Source organism: Gossypium arboreum, chromosome 9 (genome assembly GCF_025698485.1).
Source record: "Gossypium arboreum isolate Shixiya-1 chromosome 9, ASM2569848v2, whole genome shotgun sequence".
NCBI classification, from domain to species: Eukaryota; Viridiplantae; Streptophyta; class Magnoliopsida; order Malvales; family Malvaceae; genus Gossypium; species Gossypium arboreum.
This window is the reverse complement of record NC_069078.1, coordinates 85,547,968-85,574,996: the sequence shown is the minus strand read 5'-3', so window position 1 is coordinate 85,574,996 and position 27,029 is coordinate 85,547,968. Positions and strand designations below refer to the sequence as shown.

The 27,029-nt window shown below is 34.7% G+C and overlaps 1 protein-coding gene and 2 long non-coding RNA genes across 6 annotated transcripts; 1 reads left to right on the top strand and 2 right to left on the bottom strand.

The window, feature by feature from the left end:
• Positions 1–10,539: 10,539 nt before the first annotated feature.
• Positions 10,540–12,127, bottom strand: LOC128280591 (uncharacterized). The gene is made up of 3 exons (XR_008270686.1): positions 12,046–12,127; positions 11,486–11,567; positions 10,540–10,797 (listed from the first exon to the last, which is right to left on the bottom strand). It is a non-coding gene; the product is annotated as an uncharacterized LOC128280591 (long non-coding RNA).
• A 1,346-nt stretch (positions 12,128–13,473) lies between these two features.
• On the bottom strand, positions 13,474–16,187 carry LOC128280735 (uncharacterized). The gene is made up of 3 exons (XR_008270880.1): positions 15,827–16,187; positions 15,272–15,354; positions 13,474–13,829 (listed from the first exon to the last, which is right to left on the bottom strand). It is a non-coding gene; the product is annotated as an uncharacterized LOC128280735 (long non-coding RNA).
• Positions 16,188–20,314: 4,127 nt separating this feature from the next.
• Positions 20,315–26,375, top strand: LOC108454030 (uncharacterized). 4 transcript variants are annotated; one of them, XM_017752325.2, is made up of 11 exons: positions 20,315–20,396; positions 21,360–21,533; positions 21,960–22,479; positions 22,924–23,068; positions 23,248–23,358; positions 23,488–23,878; positions 24,145–24,369; positions 24,595–24,664; positions 25,034–25,212; positions 25,699–25,765; positions 25,985–26,375. In XM_017752325.2, exons 2-11 carry the CDS (start codon positions 21,396–21,398, stop codon positions 26,119–26,121), a joined length of 1,983 nt encoding a protein of 660 aa, XP_017607814.1. In that variant the 5' UTR covers positions 20,315–20,396; positions 21,360–21,395; the 3' UTR covers positions 26,122–26,375. The 4 variants fall into 4 exon arrangements, with proteins under 4 accessions (XP_017607814.1, XP_017607812.1, XP_017607810.1 ...); XM_017752323.2 differs by having other exon boundaries at positions 20,339–20,448; XM_017752321.2 differs by having other exon boundaries at positions 20,345–20,496.
• Positions 26,376–27,029: the final 654 nt, after the last annotated feature.

Below are 27,029 nucleotides of genomic sequence, written 5' to 3'. Positions count from 1 at the left end.
TCCATGAGACCTAATTGTCACCTCTGCATGAGAATAAACAAATCCGCACATTGAGCAATGGAGCTCAGCGGTGCTAACATAATTTGAAAACAATGCATAAGCAAATCAAGAGTGCAATTAGCTATAATTTTCATCTATGTACATCCTGTTGAAAAGTCAAAAATGGTGGGAGGTGCAATTGGCACCGAAAGAAGAAAGTAAAAAGTGGTTGGCAAGTTGAGTTTAAAGTTGAATAGGATAATTGCAATTTTGGTCCCTAATTTTTTAGGCCATTTGCAAGTTAGTCCCTGAACCTTAACTATAAATAGGCCTAACCATTTCTCATTTCAACCATCCCAACCAATCTTTCTCTCTTAGTTTTCTCTCTTCTCCCATTTGAGAATTCTTAAGGAATTCTATTTGTTTGTAATATTTTGGAGATAATAAAGTTATCATCTGGTGTTAGTGCCCGAGGATGTAGGTATAATTTATCGAACCTCGTTAAAACTCTTGTGTTCTTTCTTGTCCTATTTTTCTTTCAATATTTGAGGGTATAATAGTAGTATTTAATTGTACTATTAAATTACTATAGAAGGGATATTCTGACTAAGGAAAGACTTGGTATTTAAGAGATCCATGTGATCCACCTCTCTTCCCTGGGAATTGAACTTTGTGTGATTTTTTAGTACAATAATTTACACGCTTCCGACCCTATTAGAATAACAAGTGGTATCAGAGCCGAAGGTTAATCGTAGTATGCTCTGTGGTTGCAGTTTAAACTGATCTTCCACATCAGAAAAGATTTCCTTAGGTATATTGAAAGATTATGGAGAAAACGGTCGGTTTAGGAGCTTCAACATCGTCTATGTGGACAAGACCGACAATTACAAATGCAAGATTGGCCGTGGAGATCTTTGATGGCACGGGCCATTTTGGTATGTGGCAAAGTGAGGTTCTAGATACCCTTTTTCAGTAGGGTCTAGACATTGCCATTGATGAAGAGAAACCAGATGATGTACAGGAGAAAGATTGGAAGGCGATCAATCGGTTGGCATGTGGCACAATTTGATCATGCCTTTCTCGAGAGCAGAGGTATGCTTTTTCAAATGAGACTTCTGCAAATAAGTTGTGGGTGGCACTTGAAGAAAATTTTTTGAAGAAAAACAGTCAAAATAAGCTCCACTTGAAGAAAAGACTGTTTCACTTCACTTACGTCCCAAGTACCACAATGAATGATCACATCACCAAATTTAATCAGTTAGTCACTGATTTGTTAAATATGGATGAGACATTCAAAGATGAAGATTTGGCTTTGATGCTGTTGGGGTCACTTCCTGAGGAGTTTGAGTTCCTAGAAACTATTCTACTTCATGGCGGAGTGATATATCTCTCGAGTGAAGTCATGCGGCCTTATACGATTATGAAGCAGAGAAAGAAGGACAAATGAAAAACTCAATCGAGATCTGAAGCTTTAGTAGTCCGAGGTCGTCCATACACTCGGAAGAAAACTCAGAAGGGGAGATCAAAGTCAAAGTCCAGACTAGGGAAAGATGAATGTGCCTTTTGTCATGAGAAAGGCCACTAGAAGAAAAATTGTCCAAAGCTGAAGAATAAGGGAAAAGCTGCTGTAGATGCTTGTGTTGCAAAGCATGATACTAGTGACTCTGAACTATCACTGGTTGAATCATCATCGTCGTTCCATTCAGATGAGTAGATTTTGGATTCGGGTTGTACCTATCATATGTCCCCTAATTGGGAGTGGTTCTCTGATTTAGTAGAACTAAATGGACGAGTTGTTTATATGGGCAATGACAATGCTTGTAAAACTGTTGGGATAGGTTCAATCCAATTAAAGAATCAAGATGGATCAACCAGAGTTCTGACTGATGTTCGGTACGTGCCCAGTTTGAAGAAAAATCTCATCTCATTGGGAGCCTTGGAATCCAATGGTTCAGTTGTTACTATGAGAGATGGGGTTTTAAAAGTGACATCTGGCACACTTGTGATATTGAAGGGCATCAGGAAAAATAACTTGTATTACTACCAAGGTAGTACAGTTATTGGAGCAATCGCTGCAACTTCCGGTAACAAAGAATTAGACTCAATGCAGTTGTGGCATATGAAGTTGGGACATGCCAGCGAAAAATCCTTGCAAATTCTGGCAAAGCAATGATTGTTGAAAGGTGCAAAGGCTTGCAAATTAAAATTTTGCGAGCATTGTGTTCTGGGAAAGCAAAAGAGAGTGAAATTCGGCACTGCTATCCATAATACAAAAGGTATTTTGGAATATGTTCACTCAGATGTGTGGGGGTCTTCCAAAACACCTTCGTTGGGAGGAAAACACTACTTTGTTACTTTTGTTGATGACTTTTCCAGAAGAGTTTGGGTGTATACCATGAAAACTAAGGATGAAGTGCTTGGAGTTTTTCTTAAATGGAAAACTATGATCGAAAACCAGACTGGCAAGAAAATCAAGCGGCTTAGGATGGACAATGGAAGGGAATATAGAAGTGATCCGTTCTTCGATGTGTGCCAAGAGTATGATATTGTTCGACACTTCACATGTAACGCCCCCTTTACCCGAGACCGTCGCCGGAGTCGAGTACGAGGCATTACTAAACTTATTTGAGCACTTAAACAAATTCAACAATTTATATCACACTTTCCAGACAAGCTGTCCAACTGCGTTACAGATGCAAAAAAAATCATATCTCGAGTTACAAAACTCGAAATCCAAATCCGTAAATTTTCCCCGAATCTAGGCTCATATATCTACTTACTAATTTTTTTCTAGAATTTTTGGTTGGGCCAATTAGTACAGTTTATTAGTTGAAGTCTCCCCTGTTTCAGGGTTCGGCTGCTCTGACCTTTGTGTATTACGAATCAGATATCTCTCTGTACAGAGTTTCAATGACTATGCCGTTTGTCTCTAATAAAACTAGACTCAATAAGGAATCTGTACATATAAAGTATGACTTCTAATTATCTTTGTAAAATTTATGGTGAATTTCCAAAGTCAGAACAGGGGATCCAGAAATCACTCTGGCCCTGTTTCACAAAAATTTAAACATCTCTTAAAATATAGCTCATATACCTGTTTTGCTTCTTCCATATGAAAATAGACTCATCAAGATTCGATTCCATAATTTATTCATTATTTAATTCTATTTCTACTATTTTTAGTGATTTTTCAAAGTCAAACTACTGCTACTTACCAAAAACTGTTTTAGTACAAATATTGTTAACTAGTTTATAACATCTTTACTTCAATTCATTCAAACTCTATACATGCCATATAAATCTTCAAACATAAAACAAAAGCTACCGAATTGATCTGGATAGTGTGCTTTTACGTGTTGATCCGATCTACCCACTTCACTTCAAGTCAATCTACATAAAAATATTAAACACACACAAGTAAGCTTACTGAAGCTTAGTAAGTTCATAGGTTAAAAGTAATGCTTACCAAACATAATATTTCCAAACAATACCAAAACATTTACTAAAGTTTCCTGCGATTCACAACCATTGTTATAATAATTCACATAGTTGAGCTCAACAATAATAACTACTCAATCTCTTTTATTTGGATCACTTCTCTTTATTTCTTATAATCAAATTAGGAAGCGGCTTACGAAATTGAGTACGTCGTTGCTCAATGCCACGATTCACCACTCAGTATGGTTTTCCTCATTGAAATAACATACCTACATTTTTCAACTCGGTATGGGAAATGCCATACCTACATTTCTTAACTCAGTATGGATTTGATAATACCATACCTACATTTCACAGCTCAGTATGGATAGTACCATACCTACATTTCACAACTCAAGTATGGATGATACCATACCTACATTTCACACTTTGCCATGGAACAACCATGGTCTTATCCAATCAATTCACCACACGTCACGATCTGAGCACGTACTCAATCCTGCGTTTTCCTAATTTGCATTTCCACATTTATTCTTTCATTAACAAAATCTACACAATCCCACAACAAATTAGTATATAATAACACATTATAAACTTCAATCATTCACAAATAAACATCTAAATACAACCATATGAACTTACCGGCTAATTTGTAGAAGATATTGAAATTTAGGGACTATTCGCAACTTTTTCTTTTCCTCGTTCTTCTTTGGATTCTTGATCTATAATATAAAATATTTCTACTCATTAGCATTTATTTGATTTCTATTTCACTTCACAATTTATGCTGTTCAAATTTCGAAATTGCACTTTTACCCCAAATTTTACAGTTTTCACAATTTAGTCCCTACTCAATTCACCCATCAATTGAACTAATTTTCTCAATTAACACTTTATTTTATCATTATAAACTATTTCAAAACCTTTTATATTCTGAATTTCAACAGCAACCTTCAATTCACAACTTTTTCACAATTAGGTCCTAAATATCATTTCCTATCAAAATCACTTAATAAAACCACCTTAATATGGAATTAGAACTTAAATTTCATAATAATTCATCATAAAATTCCCTTATCCATCCAGGGTAACTTCCAATTTCACCCATAAAATCAAAAACTAATGAATTCTACAAGTGGACCTAATTGTAAAAGTCATAAAACATAAAATTATCAAGAAAAAGCAAGAATTAAACTCACATGATGTAAAAATATGAAAACCAGCTTTCTCCAGACCTTCTATGGCGTTTTGGCTGAGAAAATATGAAGAAATGTCTAGATTTTTCAATTACATCATTATTTAACTATTAACTTTTATCTATTTCCAATTTTGCCCTTGTTCACATTGTTTTCTTGCTTATTTCATACCCAAACCGTCCAGCCATTAACCTTTGGGTCTAATTGCTCTTTAAATCCATCTTTTAAATACTTAAGCTATTTACTCACAATTTAACAAATTTTGTGCTATTTTCAATTTAGTCCTTTTTAATTAATTAGCCATCCAAACGTTAAAATTTTCTAACGAAACTTTAATACTAACTCAATGACACTCCATAAATATTTATAAAAATATTTATAGCTTGATTTTCAACTTTGAGGTCTCGATACCTCATTTTTGACCCGTTTGACCTAATAAATTCTTTTAATTCACTAATTTCACCATTTCACAAATTCTTCTAAATTCTTACTTGACTCATAAATATTAAATTACTATCTTGTTCAATCTTATTTGTCGAATTTAGTGATCTCAAATCACCATTTCGAAACCACTTGAAAATTAGGTAGTTACAACTCTCCCCCTTTAAAAATTTCGTCCTCGAAATTTGTTACTGAAAATAGATTTGGATCTGTGATCTCATTGACTCCTCTGTTTCCCAGGTTGCCTCCTCCATACCATGTCGATGCCATAATACTTTAACCAATGGTACTCTTTTATTCCGCAATTCCTTAACTTCACGAGCCAAAATTTTCACTGGTTCTTCTGAATAAGTCATATCTGGTTGAAGCTCAATTTCGGTATGGGGAATTACGTGTGAAGGATCGACCTATGCCTTAGCATAGACACATGAAACACATTATGAATCTTCTCAAGTTAGGAGGTAAAGCCAAACGATAAGCCACAGGACCAACCCTTTCCACAATTTCATATGGCCCTATGAATCTGGACTTAATTTTCCCTTTTTACCAAATCGTAACACCCTTTTCCATGGTGAAACTTTTAAAATACTCGATCACCCACTGTATATTCTATGTCTCTTCGTTTTAAATCCGCATATGACTTCGACGATCTGAAGCGACTTTTAGACTATCTCGAATAATCCGGACTTTCTCTTGGTTTCTCGAATCAAATCAACCCCAACTATTTTGATTCACTCAATTCAGACCAACACAATGGAGTCTTGCATTTTCTACCATAAAGAGCCTCAAATGGTGTCATTTTTATACTAGACCGATAGCTATTGTTGTAAGCAAACTCAATAGCGGTAAATACCTTTCCCAACTGTCACCAAACTCGAGTATACAACATCTTAACATATCTTCTAAAACTTGAATCACTCGCTCATTGTCCATCTGTTTGAGGATGAAATCTTGTACTAAAATTCAATCTGGTGCCTAAGGCTTCTTGCAATTTATTCCAAAATCTTGAAGTAAACCTCGGATCCGATGCGAAATGATAGATATTGGAACTCCATGTAGTCTCACAATCTCGACACATACAATTCGCTAACTTATTAAGTGAAAAATCATTACATTTGGAATAAAGTGTCTTGACTTTGTCAATCTATCAACAATCACCCATATCGAATCTTTCTTTCTTGGAGTCACAGCAATCGACACAAAATCCATTGAAATATGCTCCCACTTCCATTCGGGAATCATAATGGGTTGTAATAAACCCGTTGGCACTTGATGCTCTGCTTTAACTTGCGGCAAATCAAACATTTTGCAATAAATTCGAAATTTCTCTTTTCATACCAGCCACCAATATGTCTTTTTGAGATCACCATACATTTTGTACTACCGGATGAATAGAATACATACTATTATGTGCTTTGAAAGAATATCATTCTTTAAATCGAATTATTTGGAACACAAATCCTATTATGATAGCGCAATATACCTTCATCATCAATCTTGAACTCGAATCTAAATTATCACGAACCATTTGTCGTTTCAGCACCAATTTTGGATCTTCATTCTGCAGACTTCGAATTTGTTGAAGAAACATTGGTTTTACCTTCAATTCTACTAATACAACACCTTCTTCATTAAGAGCCAAATGAGCATTCATTGCAGAAGTGCAAACAAGGATGACTTTCGACTCGGTGCATCAACAACTACATTAGCTTTCCACGGATGATAGTCAATAACCAAATCATAGTCTTTCAAAGCAACTCTAACCACCGTCTCTGTCTTAAGTTCGGTTTCTTACGAGTCATTAAGTATTTCAAACTTTTGTGATCCGTATACATATAACACTTCTCACCATATAAATAGTGTCTCCAAATTTTTAAGGCAAAAACAATTGCAGCTAACTCAAGATCATGTGTAGGGTAATTCTTTTCATGTGGTTTTAATTGCCGTGAAGCATAAGCCACCACCTTTCCATTGCATTAACACACAACCCAAACCACTTAAAGATGCATCACTATACACAACATACGGTATACGATTACGGTTGAGTTAAGATGGAGCTTCATTAACATTTTCTTTAATCGATCAAAGCTCATTGACATTCATCGAGACCACATAAACTCAACATTCTTACGTAATAAACGAGTCATTGGTGAAGCAATCATGGAAAAATTCTTTACAAAGCGGCGATAGTATCCTGCTAATCCCGAAAACTTCGCACTTCGTTACATTCTTGGTGTTTTCCAATTCACCACCTAGAAACTTTACTTGGATCCACACGAATTCCTTGGTGATATAATATGACCCAAATCCAACCTCATGAAGCCAAAACTCACATTTACTAAATTTCGCATATAACTATTTTTCTCTCAAAGTCGTAGTACAATTCTCAAGTCTTTGTGCATGTTCGGATTCTGTCTTTGAATAGACCAATATGTCATCAATAAATACCACCACAAATCTATCCAAATAAGACTGAAAAATTCGATTCATTAAATCCATAAATGCAGCGAGGGCATTCGTTAAACCAAAAGGCATTACCAAAAATTCGTAGTGACCATACCGAGTTCGAAAAGCGATCTTTGGCACATCACACTCTTTAACCTTGGTGATAATTACCCGGATCTAAGGTCTATTTTTGAGAACAACTGCAGCACCTTTCAATTGATCAAACAAATCATCGATACGAGGTAATGGATATTTATTTTTAATTGTTACCTTATTCAACTGCCTGTAATCAATACACAATCGCAACGAACCATCTTTCTTTTTCACAAATAAGACAGGTTCGCCCCAAGGTGATGTACTCGGTCTGATGAACCCTTTATCCAATAACTCTTGCAACTGTGTCTTCAACTCTTTTAACTCAGCTGGTGCCATTCTATACGGTGTTATTGATATTGGAGCTGTACCCGAAATTACATCAATTGTGAATTCAACCTCACGATCTGGGGGTAAACCAGGTAATTCCTCAGGAAACACATCCGTAAACTCATTAACAACTGACAATTGTTCCATCTTCAATTCAGAACCCCGAGTATCAAGAATATAAGCTAAAAATGCTTCATTACCTTTCCGAATCAATTTTCGAGCTGTAAAGGCTGAAATAATTCTGACATCATTCTTTTTATCCCCAAACTCAGCTGAAACTATTTCCCCTGTCCGACATTTTAAATCAATCCGTTTTTCTCTACAATTCACTATGGCATCGTGTTCAATCAACCAATCCATTCCAAGAATAACATCAAATTCTCGGAAAGGTAACAACATTAAATCGAGAGAATTCACACCTTGTATTTTCGGTGGACAATTCCGACATATTAAATTAACCAACACACTTTGCCCTAGTGGATTAGTGACTTGCAATTCAAGGTCGATGGACTCAACAATCATTTTCTTTTCGACACTAATGTAGTGCAAATATATGAATGTGTAGATCCGGGATCAATTAAAGCATACAGAATCGTCAAAAGATAGAAATTACCAGCTATCACATCCGGAGCGAAGCTTCTTCCCTTGCGGATAGCATATATACGTCAGGTACTCTTGTCTCGATCGAGTGCAGTATCTCTCATTCCGAATGAACAGTCCAAAGACACTACTTTGACCGAACGTTTACCTTTCGAGGAGTATTTGCTTGCTTCTCCCTTGTTCTCTATCTTCTTTTAATAATTGAGGACAATCCGAATAAAATGATCAGTTCCACCACATTTATAGCAAGCTCGGCTCTTCCCCAACACTCACCAATATGAAATCTACCACAATTTTTACATCTAAGTCTCGAATATTTTGCACACTACTAGCACTAGTCTGCTGGTTTCTTAGTTACTCCGACATCTTGTTGAGTCGTTTTACTTTTATTCAATCGTTCCGGGATTATAACAGGTCGACCAGAATCATCTTTGAACTTTTTGGCCGGAAAAGTCGAAGTTGGTCTAGAGAAACTTCTTTTGTATACCTCTTTACCTCTTCTTTCTCTTTGCATCTTTCTGTTATACACTTCTTCCATCTTTTGAGCTCGATCGACAGAATCACAAATTCTCGAATCTCTGTACCTCCAATCATCATTCGATTTCATCATTAAGCCCTTCTTCAAATCTAATGCACATTTCTTCCTCTGTCGATTTACAACATCCCGAGCATATCTCTTGAGATACACAAATTCTCTTTCATATTCGACCCTTTGTTTTATTCCCTTGTCGAGATCAAGAAATTCTCTTCTTCTTATCTAAATATCTCTTTCCCACATACTTCTTCTTAAATTCATTTTGGAAGAATTCCTGTAAGTTTATCTGCAGTACCCTTGCCTCAATGGTTTCCCACCAATTATACGCTTCTTCTTTTAATAATAAACACATCCCAAATAGTCCTCCGGAGAACACATCATCTGTTTAAAAACTCTCTCCAAACTCTTTAACCAATACTCTGCTTTAACCGGATCATCGTCCGATCTCCCTCGAAATTCTTCAGCCCCATGTTTTCTGAGCTTTTCAAATGGAGAACGTTTGCCAGATTCAGTTTTGGAGGAGGTGGAGGAGCAACCGGGGGTACTACAGATGTTGAGATAGGGGGAGGAGGTTGCGGAGTCTGATTTCTTTCTCGCACATTCTCATTATACCACTGATTCATGAATCCATAAATCATATTTTTGAGTTCTTGTTCTCGCATCAATGAAATCGGAGCTTCACTACTTGTTCCTTGTTCAGAGATCTGTACTCTGCTATTAACTTCTTCTTGCTCAGTTTGTTCTGGTCTATCTGACATCTTTTCAAATCGAAGATAATCTATAATAAAAACAAGGATTAGATCGGATCATACACAGCACACTATCACAGATTTATATGGCATGTAATTCTAGACACTTTTCACATCATACATATTCCGAGAATCGGCTAAACCGAAGCTCTGATACCAATAAATGTAACGCCCCCTTTACCCGAGACCGTCGCCGGAGTCGAGTACGAGGCATTACTAAACTTATTTGAGCACTTAAACAAATTCAACAATTTATATCACACTTTCCAGACAAGCTGTCCAACTGCGTTACAGATGCAAAAAAAATCATATCTCGAGTTACAAAACTCGAAATCCAAATCCGTAAATTTTCCCCGAATCTAGGCTCATATATCTACTTACTAATTTTTTTCTAGAATTTTTGGTTGGGCCAATTAGTACAGTTTATTAGTTGAAGTCTCCCCTGTTTCAGGGTTCGGCTGCTCTGACCTTTGTGTATTACGAATCAGATATCTCTCTGTACAGAGTTTCAATGACTATGCCGTTTGTCTCTAATAAAACTAGACTCAATAAGGAATCTGTACATATAAAGTATGACTTCTAATTATCTTTGTAAAATTTATGGTGAATTTCCAAAGTCAGAACAGAGGATCCAGAAATCGCTCTGGCCCTGTTTCACAAAAATTTAAACATCTCTTAAAATATAGCTCATATACCTGTTTTGCTTCTTCCATATGAAAATAGACTCATCAAGATTCGATTCCATAATTTATTCATTATTTAATTCTATTTCTACTATTTTTAGTGATTTTTCAAAGTCAAACTACTGCTACTTACCAAAAACTGTTTTAGTACAAATATTGTTAACTAGTTTATAACATCTTTACTTCAATTCATTCAAACTCTATACATGCCATATAAATCTTCAAACATAAAACAAAAGCTACCGAATTGATCTGGATAGTGTGCTTTGTCGTGTTGATCCGATCTACCCACTTCACTTCAAGTCAATCTACATAAAAATATTAAACACACACAAGTAAGCTTACTGAAGCTTAGTAAGTTCATAGGTTAAAAGTAATGCTTACCAAACATAATATTTCCAAACAATACCAAAACATTTACTAAAGTTTCCTGCGATTCACAACCATTGTTATAATAATTCACATAGTTGAGCTCAACAGTAACAACTACTCAATCTCTTTTATTTGGATCACTTCTCTTTTACTTCTTATAATCAAATTAGGAAACGGCTTACGAAATTGAGTACGTCGTTGCTCAATGCCACGATTCACCACTCAGTATGGTTTTCCTCATTGAAATACCATACCTACATTTTTCAACTCGGTATGGGAAATGCCATACCTACATTTCTTAACTCAGTATGGATTTGATAATACCATACCTACATTTCACAGCTCAGTATGGATAGTACCATACCTACATTTCACAACTCAGTATGGATGATACCATACCTACATTTCACACTTTGCCATGGAACAACCATGGTCTTATCCGTCAATTCACCACACGTCACGATACGAACGTACTCAATCCTGCGTTTTTCCTAATTTGCATTTCCACATTTATTCTTTCATTAACAAAATCTACACAATCCCACAACAAATTCGTATATAATAACACATTATAAACTTCAATCATTCACAAATAAACATCTAAATACAACCATATGAACTTACCCGGCTAATTTGTAGAAGATATTGAAATTTAGGGACTATTCCGCAACTTTTTCTTTTCCTCGTTCTTCTTTGGATTCTTGATCTATAATATAAAATATTTCTACTCATTAGCATTTATTTGATTTCTATTTCACTTCACAATTTATGCTGTTCAAATTTCGAAATTGCACTTTTACCCCAAATTTTACAGTTTTCACAATTTAGTCCCTGCTCAATTCACCCATCAATTGAACTAATTTTTCTCAATTAACACTTTATTTTATCATTATAAACTATTTCAAAACCTTTTATATTCTGAATTTCAACAGCAACCTTCAATTCACAACTTTTTCACAATTAGGTCCTAAATATCATTTCCTATCAAAATCACTTAATAAAACCACCTTAATATGGAATTAGAACTTAAATTTCATAATAATTCATCATAAAATTCCTTATCCATCCAGGGTAACTTCCAATTTCACCCATAAAATCAAAAACTAATGAATTCTACAAGTGGACCTAATTGTAAAAGTCATAAAAACATAAAATTATCAAGAAAAAGCAAGAATTAAACTCACATGATGTAAAAATATGAAAAACCAGCTTTCTCCAGACCTTCTATGGCGTTTTGGCTGAGAAAATATGAAGAAATGTCTAGATTTTTCAATTACATCATTATTTAACTATTAACTTTTATCTATTTCCAATTTTGCCCTTGTTCACATTGTTTTCTTGCTTATTTCATACCCAAACCGTCCAGCCATTAACCTTTGGGTCTAATTGCTCTTTAAATCCATCTTTTAAATACTTAAGCTATTTACTCACAATTTAACAAATTTTGTGCTATTTTCAATTTAGTCCTTTTTAATTAATTAGCCATCCAAACGTTAAAATTTTCTAACGAAACTTTAATACTAACTCAATGACACTCCATAAATATTTATAAAAATATTTATAGCTTGATTTTCAACTTTGAGGTCTCGATACCTCATTTTTGACCCGTTTGACCTAATAAATTCTTTTAATTCACTAATTTCACCATTTCACAAATTCTTCTAAATTCTTACTTGACTCATAAATATTAAATTACTATCTTGTTCAATCTTATTTGTCGAATTTAGTGATCTCAAATCACCATTTCCGAAACCACTGAAAATTAGGCCGTTACATCACAGTTAGGGATACACCACAGCAGAATGGAGTGGCAAAGCGTATGAATCGAATATTGCTGGAGAAAGTTCGATGTATGTTGTCCAATGCTGGGTTGGGCAAGCAATTTTGGGCTGAGGCTGTAACATACGCTGGCCATCTTGTTAATCGTTTGCCATCATCTGCATTAGAAAGAAAAACTCTTATAGAGGTATGGTCTGGAAAACCGGCTATAGATTATGATTCCTTACATGTGTTTGGATCCACTGCATATTACCATGTGAAGGAGTCAAAGTTAGATCCGAGGGCAAAGAATGCTCTCTTTATGGGAATCACTTCTGGAGTGAAGGGATTTCGTCTTTGGTGCTTAATGTAACACCCCTCGCCCGCATCTGAAGCCAGGACGGGGTTCGAGGTGCTACCTGACTTTTACTAACACTTTCATACTAAACAGGGCCATGAAATCTCAAATAGTTAAAAACTTTTCTTTTCACATACAATCTGTCCCATATACGGGCTTACGAGGCCCAAAACATACATCTGGAGCGGTTCGGGATCCAATCGAGAACTCATGAAAAACTTAAAAAAATCTCTTGCGCTAAGGCTTCACACGCCCATGTGCTCAGGCTGTGTGGCCAGAAATAGGCTAATTATTAAGCCTTTTATCACTCTCACACCATATGCATAGATACATACTTATCCAATAACATACAACGTGACATAAATGAGCTCTTAAACATCTACAAACATGTTATGCTCAAGTTATTTTCTTATGCAATAAATATTATAGAATTTGCCTATATCATTACCACATACTAGACATAACTATCATTACATCACAAACCATTCATGAAGCATTATTAACTATTTACCAATCACTTAATCCTGCATTAGTTACTAGCTCATCAATGAATCTCAATTCAATCTCTAGGCATACATGTTGTAAGCCACATCACAAGAAATAATAACATAAATGCATAAGAATAATCATATGGGCCCATAACGATATTAGCCGACATAGGCCAATTTACATAACTAATACTACCTTAATAACAAGTCAATGCCTTTGGCTAAATCATAATATTACATACTCACATTAAAACCCTATACATGCCATAGACTCGAATCACTTGAGTTTACTTACTCCAATAACGTTAACTCGATAGGGTGATAATATCTCTGAAGGCCTCCAACCCGAGCTAACTTGGAAACTCTAAAAAACATGGGAAAGAAGGGGGGTAAGCTTTCGCTTAGTAAGTTCATATGAAAACAATAAGCAACTCATTAACTTGTTTTATCAATGTTTACAACATATTCTCAAGTTCACTACAAGCTGTCTTCTTGAGCAACAGTCACTAAATTATTTATATCTAGAGCTACGAAACTATGAATGAAGTTCCGTTAATTTTCCCTGAAACTAGACTTATTTTCCTTTCTTCCATAAAATTTCTAGAATTTTTGGTTAAGCCAAATAGTACAGTTTATTAGTTAAAGTCTCCCCTGTTTCAGGGTATGACCACTCTGACCCCTGTGCACTACAAACCAAATTTCTCCCTGTAAAAAATTCCAACGACCATTCCGTTTATTTCCCCTAAAAATAGACTCAATAAGGAATCCATGCATGTAAGGTATGACTCTTAATAATTTTTTTACAATTTTTAGTGAATTTCTAAAGTCAGAACAGGGGATCTCGAATTCATTCAGACCCTATTTCACAAGAATTCAAATATCACACAATATGGAATTCTTTTTCTTCCCTTGTTTCTTTCATGTGAAAATAGACTCATTAAGCTTTAATCCCATATTTTATTCTGCCTCTAACTCATTTTCCACTATTTTTAGTGTATTTTCAAAGTTACACTACTGCAGTAACTCAAATCTGTCAAGGCTAAATTACTCATTCATGATCATTGTTCACAAAATTAATACAACATCGTTTGTATAATCATCACCGAGACATTCATATCACATTTTCATTTACCATCTTACCATATTGTTGTTATGTCGAGTTTTCAACCCGAGGGTTAAGTACATACCTGTTCAAAGTACCCATTTCACAACATTTACCAATACGTCCCTTTCATCTCGAGTATTCCTTCATTTGAGTAGAATTTTACCCGTTAAACACATCGGAATATAATTCGGATACATGGAAAGTTTGCACATAAGTGCCACATATGCAGCCAAGCTACCATGTAACCCGCCCATAAGTGAACCCGGACTCAACTCAACGAGCTCGGGCGTTCGCATCCATAAGTGAACTCGGACTCAACTCAACGAGCTCGGATGCCTAGTTACATCTCACGAACTCAGACTCAACTCAACGAGTTCGAACATTCGCATCCATAAGTGAACTTGGACTCAACTCAACGAGTTTGGATGCTCAACCATCCTAGTGACATGTCACTTGTATCTTAATCTATTCCTAAGGTTCAAACGGGATTTTCCTCGAACACATATCCTTGCCATCTTCCGTGAAATACCGAAACCAATACTCGGTAGCACTTTATATTTAACAGATAATACACATAACTTGCATTTTATTCGAAAATAACCACAAAGCATATATTTCATGATAAAAATCAGCATATCATATATTTAATATCAATAACTTAAAAATAACAATTATGCTACATTATTTACACATGAACTTACCTTGATACCACAAAGGTGAAAAGACATACTCGTCCATATATCGATTTCTTTCCGTTCTAGGTCCAAATCTCAATTTTCATCATCTATAACATCACATTTAGCCTACCAATCAGTCACAATATTCATATGGGTCTAAAAATCATATTTTTACAGATTTTCATTTTGACCCCTAAACTTTTGCATATTTTCACTTTTGCCCCAATGCTCGTAAATTAATTTTTATCACATTTATTTACTCCTTGAGTCTAGATGAACCATTTTCATAACTATAGCAACTCATAATTTCAACTATTTTACACATTTACAACTCATTTTACAACTTAGCAATTTACCCCTTTTTAAGGTATTTTCATGCAATTTCTTTCACAAAAGTTGTTTATTAGACAACTAGGACTCATAATCTTCCATAAAAACACAGCAAACAACACATTTACTCTCATGGTAAAACCCTAGACTCTTCATCATTTTGCAAAATAATCCCCTCTTATGAAAGCTTATGCTTTAGGGGTTCCAAAAATACAAAAATAATCAAGCAAAGACATTAAAATCACTTACAAGCAAGAGATATATGTTGCTGAAATTTTCCAGCTTCAAAACCCTTTCTTTGCTGCATATTTCGGTGAAGGGGAAGAGAAAAATGATAGCTTTTTCTTTTTCTTTTTTTTTTATTTGTTAATAATAAAACTATTTTGTCTAATTTTGACTTTTCAACTATTTTTTCTCCCATGGCCGGCCATCACACTTTCAATGGCCTAATTTCACTTTAAAGACCCCCAATTTAAGATACAAGGCAATTTAACACCTTTAGGTATTAAAACACAACTTTTACTTTTTACGCGATTTAGTCCTTTTTCGAAATTGGACTAGAAATCGCTAAAATTAATATACCAAAATTAACATGCACTTATAAAATCATATTATAACTCATAAAATAATACTAAAATAATTTTCTCTGGCCTCGGAATAGTGGTCCCGAAACCACTGTTCCGATTAGGCCCAAAATCGGGCTGTTACACTTAAGCACAAAGAAAATGATCTGTAGCAGAGATGTTACCTTTGATGAATCTATCACATTGAAAAAGGTAGCAGATGAAGATATTCAGACGAGCGATACTCCACAGCAGGTGGAGTGTACTCCAAAATAGGTGGAGTTTGAGCAGATAGGGATTTGCCCAGTTAATAAGTCTAATTCTCCACCACAATGGAGAATTAGAGGTTGAAGAGGTTCGACCCAAGAACCGTTAAGTACACCGAACCGATTGCGTTGCAAGGCCACGGAGAAATTCGTAGACTTGCTCGATTCTTGATATGATGGCCTCACGCCTTCCGTTGTTGATGATGATATTCTGTCACTTATCAAGAAGCAATCCAAAGCTTAGAAAGTGACAAATGGAAAAGCGCCATGGATGAAGAAATGCGGTCTCCGAAGAACAATACTTGGCGGTTGGCGCAATTACCGAAAGGTAAAAGGCAATCGGATGCAAGTGGGTATTCTCAAAGAAAGATGGATCTCCTAGCAAGAAAGATGTTCGCTACAAGGCAAGATTGGTAGCTAAAGGCTACTTTCGAAGGAGGAATTGACTACAATGATGTATTTTCCTTTGTTGTGAAGCATTCCTCCATTAGAATTTTGTTGGCCTTGGTAGCACAGTTGAATTTGGAGCTAGCTCAACTTGATGTTAAGACGGCTTTCTTGCATGGTGAGTTAGAATAGGAGATCTATATGACTCAACCCTAAGGATACAGATCTTTGGTGGTAGAAATTGGGTTTATAATTTGAACAAATCGCTATATGGATTGAAGCAATCCCCGAGGCAGTGGCACAAGCGATTTGATAGCTTTATGAGAAGGCAGAAGTACACAAGAAGCAAATATGACAATTGTGTGTATTTGCAGAAGCTGCATGACGGATCTTTCATTTATCTACTCTTGTATGTTGATGATATGTTAATCGCTTCGAAGAGCCAAAATGAGATAGATAAGCTGAAGGCTCAGTTGAATCAAGAGTTCGAGATGAAAGATCTAAGTGAGGCCAAGAAGATTCTTGGTATGGAGATAAGTAGAGATAGACAGAGAGGCAAGCTTTGTTTGAATCAGAAGCAATATCTGAAAAAGGTATTACAATGTTTTGGTGTAAATGAACACAAAACATGTAAGTACTCCACGTGCTTCTCATTTGAAACTTAGTGCTCAATTATCTCCGAAAACTGAAGAAGAAAAAGAATATATGGCAAAAGTCTCATATGTTAATGCAGTTGGGAGTTTGATGAATGAGATGGTGTGTACACGGCCTGACATTCCACAAGCTGTTGGAGTTGTGAGCAGGTATATACATGATCCTGGAAAAGGACATTGGCAAGCTGTGAAATGGATTCTACGGTATCTTTGAAAAACCATAGACATTGGTTTAGTTTTTGAGAAGGATGAAACACTTGGTCAGTTTGTAGTTGGATATGTTGATTCTGACTTTGCTGGTGATTTAGATAAACGTCGTTCAACTACGGGTATCTGTTTACTCTTGCTAAAGCCCATGAGTTGGAAGTCTACCTTACGTCTCTGATGGTGTGTCTACTACTGAGGCGAATATATGGCGATTCTGAGAAGTCATTAAGGAGGCTATTTGGCTTAATGGATTGTTGAAAGACTTGGGAGTTGTTCAAAGTCACATTAGTCTATATTGTGACAGTCAGAGCGCTATTCATTTAGCGAAAAATCAAGTCTATCATTCAAGAACCAAGCATATCGACGTAAGATATTACTTTGTGCGGAAGTCTTTGAAAAAGGAAAAATTCTACTTGAAGATTCCACAATGCAGATAATTCCGCAGATATGATGACCAAGGTGGTAACAACAATCAAGTTTAATCATTGTTTGAACTTAATTAACATCCTAAGAATTTGAGCACCTTCAGGTGTATGGCGCTCGAGAGCGCATTTGGAGGCACTACAAAAGATAGCTTTATCGAATTTGGGGAGTTGAAGGAAGTGTGTGAAGATGTGATTATCCTAATCAAATCTTCAAGGTGGATATTGTTGAAAAGTCAAAAATGGTGGGAGGTGCAATTGGCACCGAAAGAAGAAAGTAAAAAGTGGTTGGCAAGTTGAGTTTAAAGTTGAATGGGATAATTGCAATTTTGGTCCCTAATTTTTTAGGCCATTTGCAAGTTAGTCCCTGAACCTTAACTATAAATAGGCCTAACCATTTCTCATTTCAACCATCCCAACCAATCTTTCTCTCTTAGTTTTCTCTCTTCTCCCATTTGAGAATTCTTAAGGAATTCTATTTGTTTGTAATATTTTGGAGATAATAAAGTTATCATCGGTGTTAGTGCCCGAGGACGTAGGTATAATTTACCGAACCTCGTTAAAACTCTTGTGTTCTTTCTTGTCCTATTTTTCTTTCAATATTTGAGGGTATAATAGTATTATTTAATTGTGTTATTAAATTACTATAGAAGGGATATTCTGACTAAGGAAAGGCTTGGTATTTAAGAGATCCATGTGATCCACCTCTCTTCCCTGGGAATTGAACTTTGTGTGATTTTTTAGTACAATAATTTACACACTTCCGACCCTATTGGAATAACACATCCTTATATTATTTTATATTGTCTTATGATCTATTTCATTAGAGCTTTCATATGATTTATCATTCGGTTTAAATCCTGTATATGAATAAATTAATACGCCTCTAAGGCTTTACATTAACATATCTAGTATCACACTTAGATTCAAATCTTAGCGTCATTTCTATCTCATTCTCATTTTCATATCAATATTCACATCTCATTTCCATAATCGAATATTTTAATTAGTTTCATAGCATCATCGACCCCTAGGGATAACATTCAATGATCAAGTCAAACATAAGCTATTCAAGTATTTGAATTCACATTTCAACTTATATCATTAACCTTGTAGTATTTATGTTTTGGCCCCTATTAACCGAACACAAACTCAATACCAAAATGTGGATTAAACCACCAATGCACTTATAAATACACTCTTTGATTATTGGTACATAATTAAAATAATACATATTTAGTACTCATCGGTGTATAATCGAAATAACATACTACCGACGCAAGCATGTAAATGTACATGTCCACCTATGGGTCATAAATAGCATGTAAATGTACATCTCCACCCATGGATCATAAATATGTAACTGAAGTAATACATGCTTAGCACTTATCGATGTATAACCAAAATAATCGTTACCAATATTAAGATATCTCCATATAATGAATCCTATGATATGTTAATAATACTTGAGCTCTATCCAAAACCATTTAATAGAGGTTTATAAAATCAACATATATAAGTTCACACATAATGTATTCATTACCCAATACTTTTCCTAGTACTTTCTTTTCATTATCATGCTTTCACACTTCTTTCGTGCATTCATCAAATTTTCATAAATTTTCATCAAATTATAACATAAATTCAATATTTTACTAAAAATAAATTTATTAATTATTTTATTTTTAAAACATGTATTTAAATATGTTGGTATATACCATCTTATAAATCAATTTATTATTTATTTTCATTTTGCTTAGCCAAAAAAAATAAATTACTATTTTCTTAGTTTTTCATTTCTAAATAATAAATTTATTACATACTTACACAATATATATATTTTAATTTATCATTTTAAATTTGATTTTAAATAATATATTTAAATAGGTTGATTTGCACGTTTACTCGGATATTCATACTTAATCCAGTTTTTTTTTCTAAAATTGTATTTTATTTCTAAAAGAGTTTATCTATAATTTTCATTAAATCCATTCTTAAAATTAGATCAATCAAGCTCAAAAAGATTTTTATTTAATTTAAATTTATTTATAACACTTTATTTTTAAAGAAAATTAGTTATCAAATCGACTCAGTTAGACCGATTCTGATCTGAACAAGCATTTTTCTTAAAATTTCAGGCCACGAACCGGCCCAACCAGGCCCGTCCCTCAACCCCTCTAGTATTGGCGCCCTTTTGGAAATTGGACCGCTTAAACGACGTCACAGCAGGTGAATAAATAATATAATAAATATTCCGTTAATTGAAAAGGAAAGAAACGCATTCATTGTTTACCAAGGATTCTCACATGCGGAAAACAGTGGTACTTGAGTGATCCTCTCTAAAACCTCCTGATGATTTTCTATATAAACAAGGCAAATCACAAAAAACCCTAAAATCTGTTCGCGTTTTTTATTTTTAAAGTAGGGTAAATTCTCATTTTCCTCTTTGTTTTTTACCAGTACTTTCCTTTTTTTTTTTTTTGAGTTCTACATTGTCGTTTCTTTTGTAGAGATTTTAATCAGTATTTTCCGTGAGTTTTTTTTGTGTGTGTTTCTAGTAAATTTTGATCAGATTTTCCTTTTGGTTGCTAAACTGTATAAGTTTCTGTGAAAACTGAACAAAAAAGCATCTACCTTGTTATAAAGTTTGAGTTTTGTTTGAAAAAGTTCCAACTTTTTTGTTTGGCTATAATGGGATTCTCAATTATGATTTTCTTTTTTTCCGTTGGGGGTTAGATTATTTGAACGTGTGTTGAAAAGGAAATTACTTCACGATAATTAGTTTTTCAAGTTCTGATGCAACAATCTAAACTTGGGTTTTCTTTTGTTTTTATTGAATTTCCATAATTTGCTTTATTGAATAGGGTTACAGTTTGTACATTTGGATTATTAAGTAGATTTTCTTGTTTAATGTATGTGCTTGTTTCATAGACTTGGCAATTGGTGTATCTTTATTTATATAAATTTTGATGTTCTAATTATTTGTTTTATATAGATTTTATACAATCATGTTTGTGTCTTGTTTATGTATTTTTCATACTATATATTCCTGTTCTGGAACCATTATTTCCAATATTAACAGATCTGTTGTTTGACTTTGAAACCATAAGATTTGTTTCAATAGAATAAGTATATGCATCTTGGCATAAGCTCTCGATTTGTGTTTGCTTGTAACAGTTATTAAATGCCTAATTCAATAGGTTTAATTTGATACGTAAACTTCTTAAAGAGACTAACATGTTCACTTCCACTTCCATAATTTGTTTGCTGCTGTATACATATAGTAATTGAAGGAGAGTAGTGCATAGGCTCAGGCAATCATGGCCATCTCAAGTGTTTGTCCAACTGAGGATGCTGTTCAAGCATTTTTGGAGCACTTGGTTGATCCTTTGCTACCTTCTAAATATTCAGTTCGGGAAACTCCATCGCTAGCTACTCAGGAATTAGTAGCCAAACAGGTCCCTTTCTTTACTTCACATAGAATTACTTTCCGATTTTCATTCTCACCTGTGATCTGTTACTTTCTCTTTGTGTCAGGGGACTTGTGTTCTTTTAACAAGTTGAATTGCTTTATCTAACGGTAAAGGAGGATTATATGTTCTTTCAATAAGGCAAATTTTGGAGTTGTAATTGCATTTATATTGAAATGAGACTACCTTTTTCCCGGATTACAAACTTTTAGTGCTTTTGTTACATATAAAAGAATTTGATGGTAATGTTTTGTTCGGAATGAGATAGGACTGTCTAGAAATGACTAGAAGATAATATAAAAAGTTTGGTTGGGAGTTGATGTCATGTACCCACTTTCTTCAATAGATGCATAAATGTGTGGTCATTTAATCCATTCTTATATTTCTTCTTTTCCTTTCAAAATTCTCCTTTAGGTACATGCTGTTGTGTTACTATACAACTATTTCCTAAGGAAAAGACATCCGGACTTAAGGTATCTAGATTTTGAGAATTTTTGCAAGTGGGCTTTAGTTTTGAAGCCAAATTTGAAGTCACATATGAAGCTCATGGTAAGGACTGATGATACTGAGTTGAGTGAAGTTGAAAGTCAGTTTTCACTCCTTGAGAAAGCCATCCAGGATGCATGTGTTACATCCAGAAGTTTAGATGCTTTAAGCGCCAAAGGGTTGCCAGTTTCAAAAGTTTCCATTCTTTTGACTGACCTGTCAAAAGAGAATTGCATCTTGCTGGATGGTAGCATCACTAGGGGCGTACATTCATTGATTGAAAAAGATGTGAACGAATCCTGTTGCAGTCCAGATTGTTCTATTGAGTCCAAATATATGAGTAAAAGAAAAAAAGTCCCCAATAAACGTGCACGAGATGAATTGGATGCTAATGAATGTCGTTTCCAGCAAATTGCTTTCGCAGCTGTTAAAGAAGCAACAAAGAATGGTAAGCCACTACCATTTTATGTTAATGTTGAATAAATATTTAAATTTGCATTTTCAGGTAGTTAGTGTAAAGATGGTGCTGTTAGCCTTTTATTGTGACTAATATTAAAATTTTGAATTCTGAGTGGTTGCATTTATCGAAGCCTTGAAAAATTAGGATTCTCTTGTGTTCTGCTTGTTTGACCGAGCAGTCTAGTTTGTTGGGAAAAATTTATAGAACCGTGAGCAACCTATATTTTGGAAATGGTATAGGGTTATGACCCTCAAAGGACCCTCCAAATATATGGAAAAACTTTGAAAAAAATTTAACGGAGTTGTATCCAACACTCACAGTCGAGTTTAAGTAACATAGAGGAAATGTATTAAGAGAGAATTATTTCTCTTTGAATGTGTTTCCAGTGTGTGTAGCATATATAAATGCTAATGTTTGTGCTAAATTGGGCAGTGATCAGTCAAAGCGATCTTAACATTATTGAAAGCCATCTTGTACGTTCTTTGAGTAAAGACAAGACCGCCACTCGCTTTTATATCATGCAGTGCGTTCGAGCAGCAAAAGCTCGTTGGATTCCTATTAAGGACGTATTTGACAGGTTTGGTTCTAGTCAATGCTTGTAAGATGATGTATGTTTTCTGGTTAAGAAATACTCTTGTCACCCACCAGAGAGGGAGTGCCCGAACTCTTTTTTTTTTTTTGTTGTTGTTGTGTATTTTTCGTTTTTCGTTAAAAAAATTCATTCTAAATTGCTGATGAAGCTTCTTGTATTATTAGCTTACGAGGACCATTATTGCAAAAGGTTTCCTCCAGATGGATGCACTCTCCTGTTGTTGAATACTTCCACCTGCTTCCTTATGCATCGATCATTTCTCAATGGTTCTCGAGGTTCGTAATACTTATCTTATGTAGGCTAAATTACTTTCACCTGCATAGGCCCAAAAGATGTAATTTGTATGTGTATGCACGCATGCATTTTTCTTTTGGTTAATCATCTCTATGCAAATTGTGTTGCAGGGATGTCTTTCCTATCAGTTTCGAAGAACAGGAGTATGTACAGGAAGTTGTAAATGTCAATGGCTTTGAAATGACCGAAGAACCTTCTGAGCCCGAAGTTCAAAATAACAGGAATAAAAATCTGTTTGATGGTGGTCGAGTAGAGGCTTCCAGAAACAGCAGCGATGCTGAATCAGAGAAGCAGAATAAGAAGAATGATCATTTTACAAATGACTTCATGGATGCCATTGATGGGCCTTGGAATATGGATATGGACAACCCTTCTGTGGTTCACAATGAAAAAATGTCTACTTCAAAAAATGTAGCTGAGAGAGTCCAACATGATTCTCTGCTAAAGAAGATTACTTCTCAGGCAGAGCATGATTTAAATGGCACGACTGATGTTGCTAAGGTGTGTCCTGATTACTGCTTTTGATCTTGTTAAAAGTTGAAAAATGCTAATTAGATTCGAGCTCTTTAAGGAACTAGTAGATGCCGTATTTCTTCACACAGTCTGCATACTTACTAGGAATATTTCGTTAGTACTGTCAAGTTCTGGGAATTTTCCATGCCTAGTCATGCCGAGTTAACCATTGAAAATTGTTAATCAGATTACTATATTTAACCTTTTAAGCTTTATGTTCTTTTGTCTACATATCCTATGTTTTTTCGATGCAGTTTGAGGTGGCTAACTCGGCAGTTCGAAACCTTAATCAGCACAAGAATCAAAATGTTATCACTAGAACGCCTGGTCAGGCTGGGATACTTATGGGTAATCATGCTCCGGTTATATGTGAATCCAACTCCAAATGTTCAGCCAAACTACACAATGCCATTGCCTCAAAGGATCATGTCTTGTCGAAAACTGCTCTGAGAGTTCTACTTAATAAAAGGGATAAACTGGTATGATTTTCTTTTGTTCAAATGATGCATGCCATGCCACCTTCAAATATTTGATGCACAAATATTTTACTAGCATGCAGCTGTAGACCATATAAATTCACAACATTATAATCCATCCTTTAAAAGTCCCATTTTGAAGTGATTTGTGCTCCTTTCTGTCATAACTTTTTGTTGATGGATTACTTGATTATATATTCTCTTTGGTATTTCGGTTTGTATCTGCAGGTTCTTCAGCTTCGCAATATTGGAGATGAGATTGCTCAATGTGATAAAAAAATGCAAACAATCTTGAATGGTATCTTTACAAACTTAATGTCTTACACTGGTTCAAGTTTATATATATGAAAGAAGGTCAAGATATTATTAGGTGATTTTTGGTAAATGCGATTACCTTGTTTTTCTCTATAGTGAGAGTGGATTTATACATGAAAGCATTGCCCTTTTTTGACTAATTCGCAATGTTAGATATCATATTCGTTTAGAGCAGTACTGGTTTTAGATCCATAGATCCTAGTCTCTACTTTTTCCTACGGTTGTAGTTGGATTAATATTTAGTCATTGGATTTCTTAGCTCTTCTTTCCAAATTGTCATTACTTTTAGATTTGGATGTAAATTTAATTAACTCGAAGCTGATTTGGTAATATGTTTTCCAACTTTGTATAGGTGGTGAAGATGATTTGGAATTAAAATTAGATTTGGTCATAGAAGGTTGTAATGATGCATGTCCAGAAAGTACTGGCGAAGAGAGGGCTTCCAAAGATTACGAAGACCCGTGTTGGGCCCAGTGCAAAAAACGAAGCAGATCCTCAGAGGAAGCTTGCAGCAAGCAAAACCCATGTCAGGCAAGTTTAATCAAATGTCCTAACTTTTCTTTTCATCTATGAATTCGGAGCCTGGTATGTTGGATATGGGTATAAGAACCAAAATTTGGATGTGATCTTTATGATAGATCCATAAGAAGCTAAAACTACAATTATCTCTGGGGTAAGATGTAAAGACAATCATTATCGGAAATCAGAAAATTAAAATGTGGTAATATATCATGTGGTCTTTTTGTATTGACCAGTTCTCGTATGCTCCAAAAGCCCCCATAAAGTGGCAGCTGAGGCCATTAGTCGTAATTGGAACTTACAGGCTTTACCATTGTTTAGTGTATCATACATGCGCGGATTATTTAGCTAACTTGACCTAAAAATTCCCACTGAATTCTCATGTTATATAAATACCACTCCGAACAAGTTTCACAATATCTATAACCGGCTAGATTGCGTTGTCATGAATAAAAAAAAAAAAAGCATATAATGATCAATATTTTTCTCCTTGGGCAGGAGCTGGATGGTATATGCAAAGACAAGAACTGGGTATTGCCAACTTACCAAGTCTTCCCATCAGATGGTAAACTCTTTTAACTTCAACATGCAGTCGGAATTGGTATATAATTTAATACAGTATAAATGATAAGCTTGTCCCTTAACCCGAAATGATGAGGCTTTCGAGGGATGATTGTTCTGTGACTGTAACATGTTGTCTAGAACTAAGTTACTCGTACTTGGGTATCGTAGAAACAAGAAAATAGTGCAAAAACTAACATTACCCTTTCGAATTATTTTGAAGGTGGATATCAAGCCAAGGTAACTGTAAAAGGGACGAACTTCGAGTCATCGAGCTTGGGTGATGCATGTCCAAAACCCCATGAAGCAAGAGGCTCAGCTGCAACAACGATGTTGGCCAAGTTGCTTGACCATGTCTAGCGGGTGAAATGAAACAAACATTAGCTTCTTGATTTTGGTTCCCATCATATATATTCAACTTTTCATAGGACGTCCTATTAGCTTGCTTACAATAGTTTGTTAGCTACTTCTTTTGGTTTGAATATTTATACGTCGTGATTATATGATATGATTACGACTGGAAAAAAAATCATTAAAATAGGATACAAAAATATATGATGATATGAAATATCTTTTTCTTGTTATGATCATGTTTAATATTTTGATTATCAAAATGAATTCTTTTCAATTTTTTCCCTCAAAATTTAGGGTGTTTTTGTTTTAGCCACCCAAAAATTAAATCTCTTAACAATGGTTAATTATATGTGCTGCATCATGTTTGTATTTTCATTCTGGTCATCCAACTTTTAGGTTGTTTTCAATTTGGGTAAAAAAATTGTGTATTATTTTAGTTTGTACCGCTTTATTACTATAATCTTTTTTTACCTCAATCAATACTTAAAAAATATTTTTAAGTGATCAAAATGAAAGTAATTTAAAATTGAGTAATTAAAATGAAAATATAAATTTGATATGGTGTGTATAGCTAATTGACGTTAGAACTTTTAACACTTGAGTAATTAAAATGAAAGTGTCCTGATAGTTGGATTACAAGAATACAATAATTTTACTTTTGAGTAATTAAAATGAGAACTAAAATGAGAACGATTTAAAAATTAGGTCATCAACTAGGTAATTTACCTTAATAATTTTATAAAATTGAATTGCTCAAAATTTGTATTAAAAAATTGTAAAGCATCTGCGCATCTGTGTCACGAGTTCGTTATTTTTTTGTCGTATTTTGTATTGTAATTGGATTAAAACAAGTCTTTAAGTGCTTGCTCATTGGTCTATTAGTTCTAAGGTTTGGTATTAAAAAAAACATTATG

Excerpts from the sequence above, each read along its gene's own strand:
- LOC108454030 (XM_017752325.2), top strand. The coding sequence starts at position 21,396 with ATGGCCATCTCAAGTGTTTGTCCAACTGAGGATGCTGTTCAAGCATTT. Across the intron at positions 22,480-22,923 it reads TAAAGAAGCAACAAAGAATG|TGATCAGTCAAAGCGATCTT; the intron begins GTAAGCCACTAC and ends TAAATTGGGCAG. Across the intron at positions 25,766-25,984 it reads CCAAGTCTTCCCATCAGATG|GTGGATATCAAGCCAAGGTA; the intron begins GTAAACTCTTTT and ends ATTATTTTGAAG.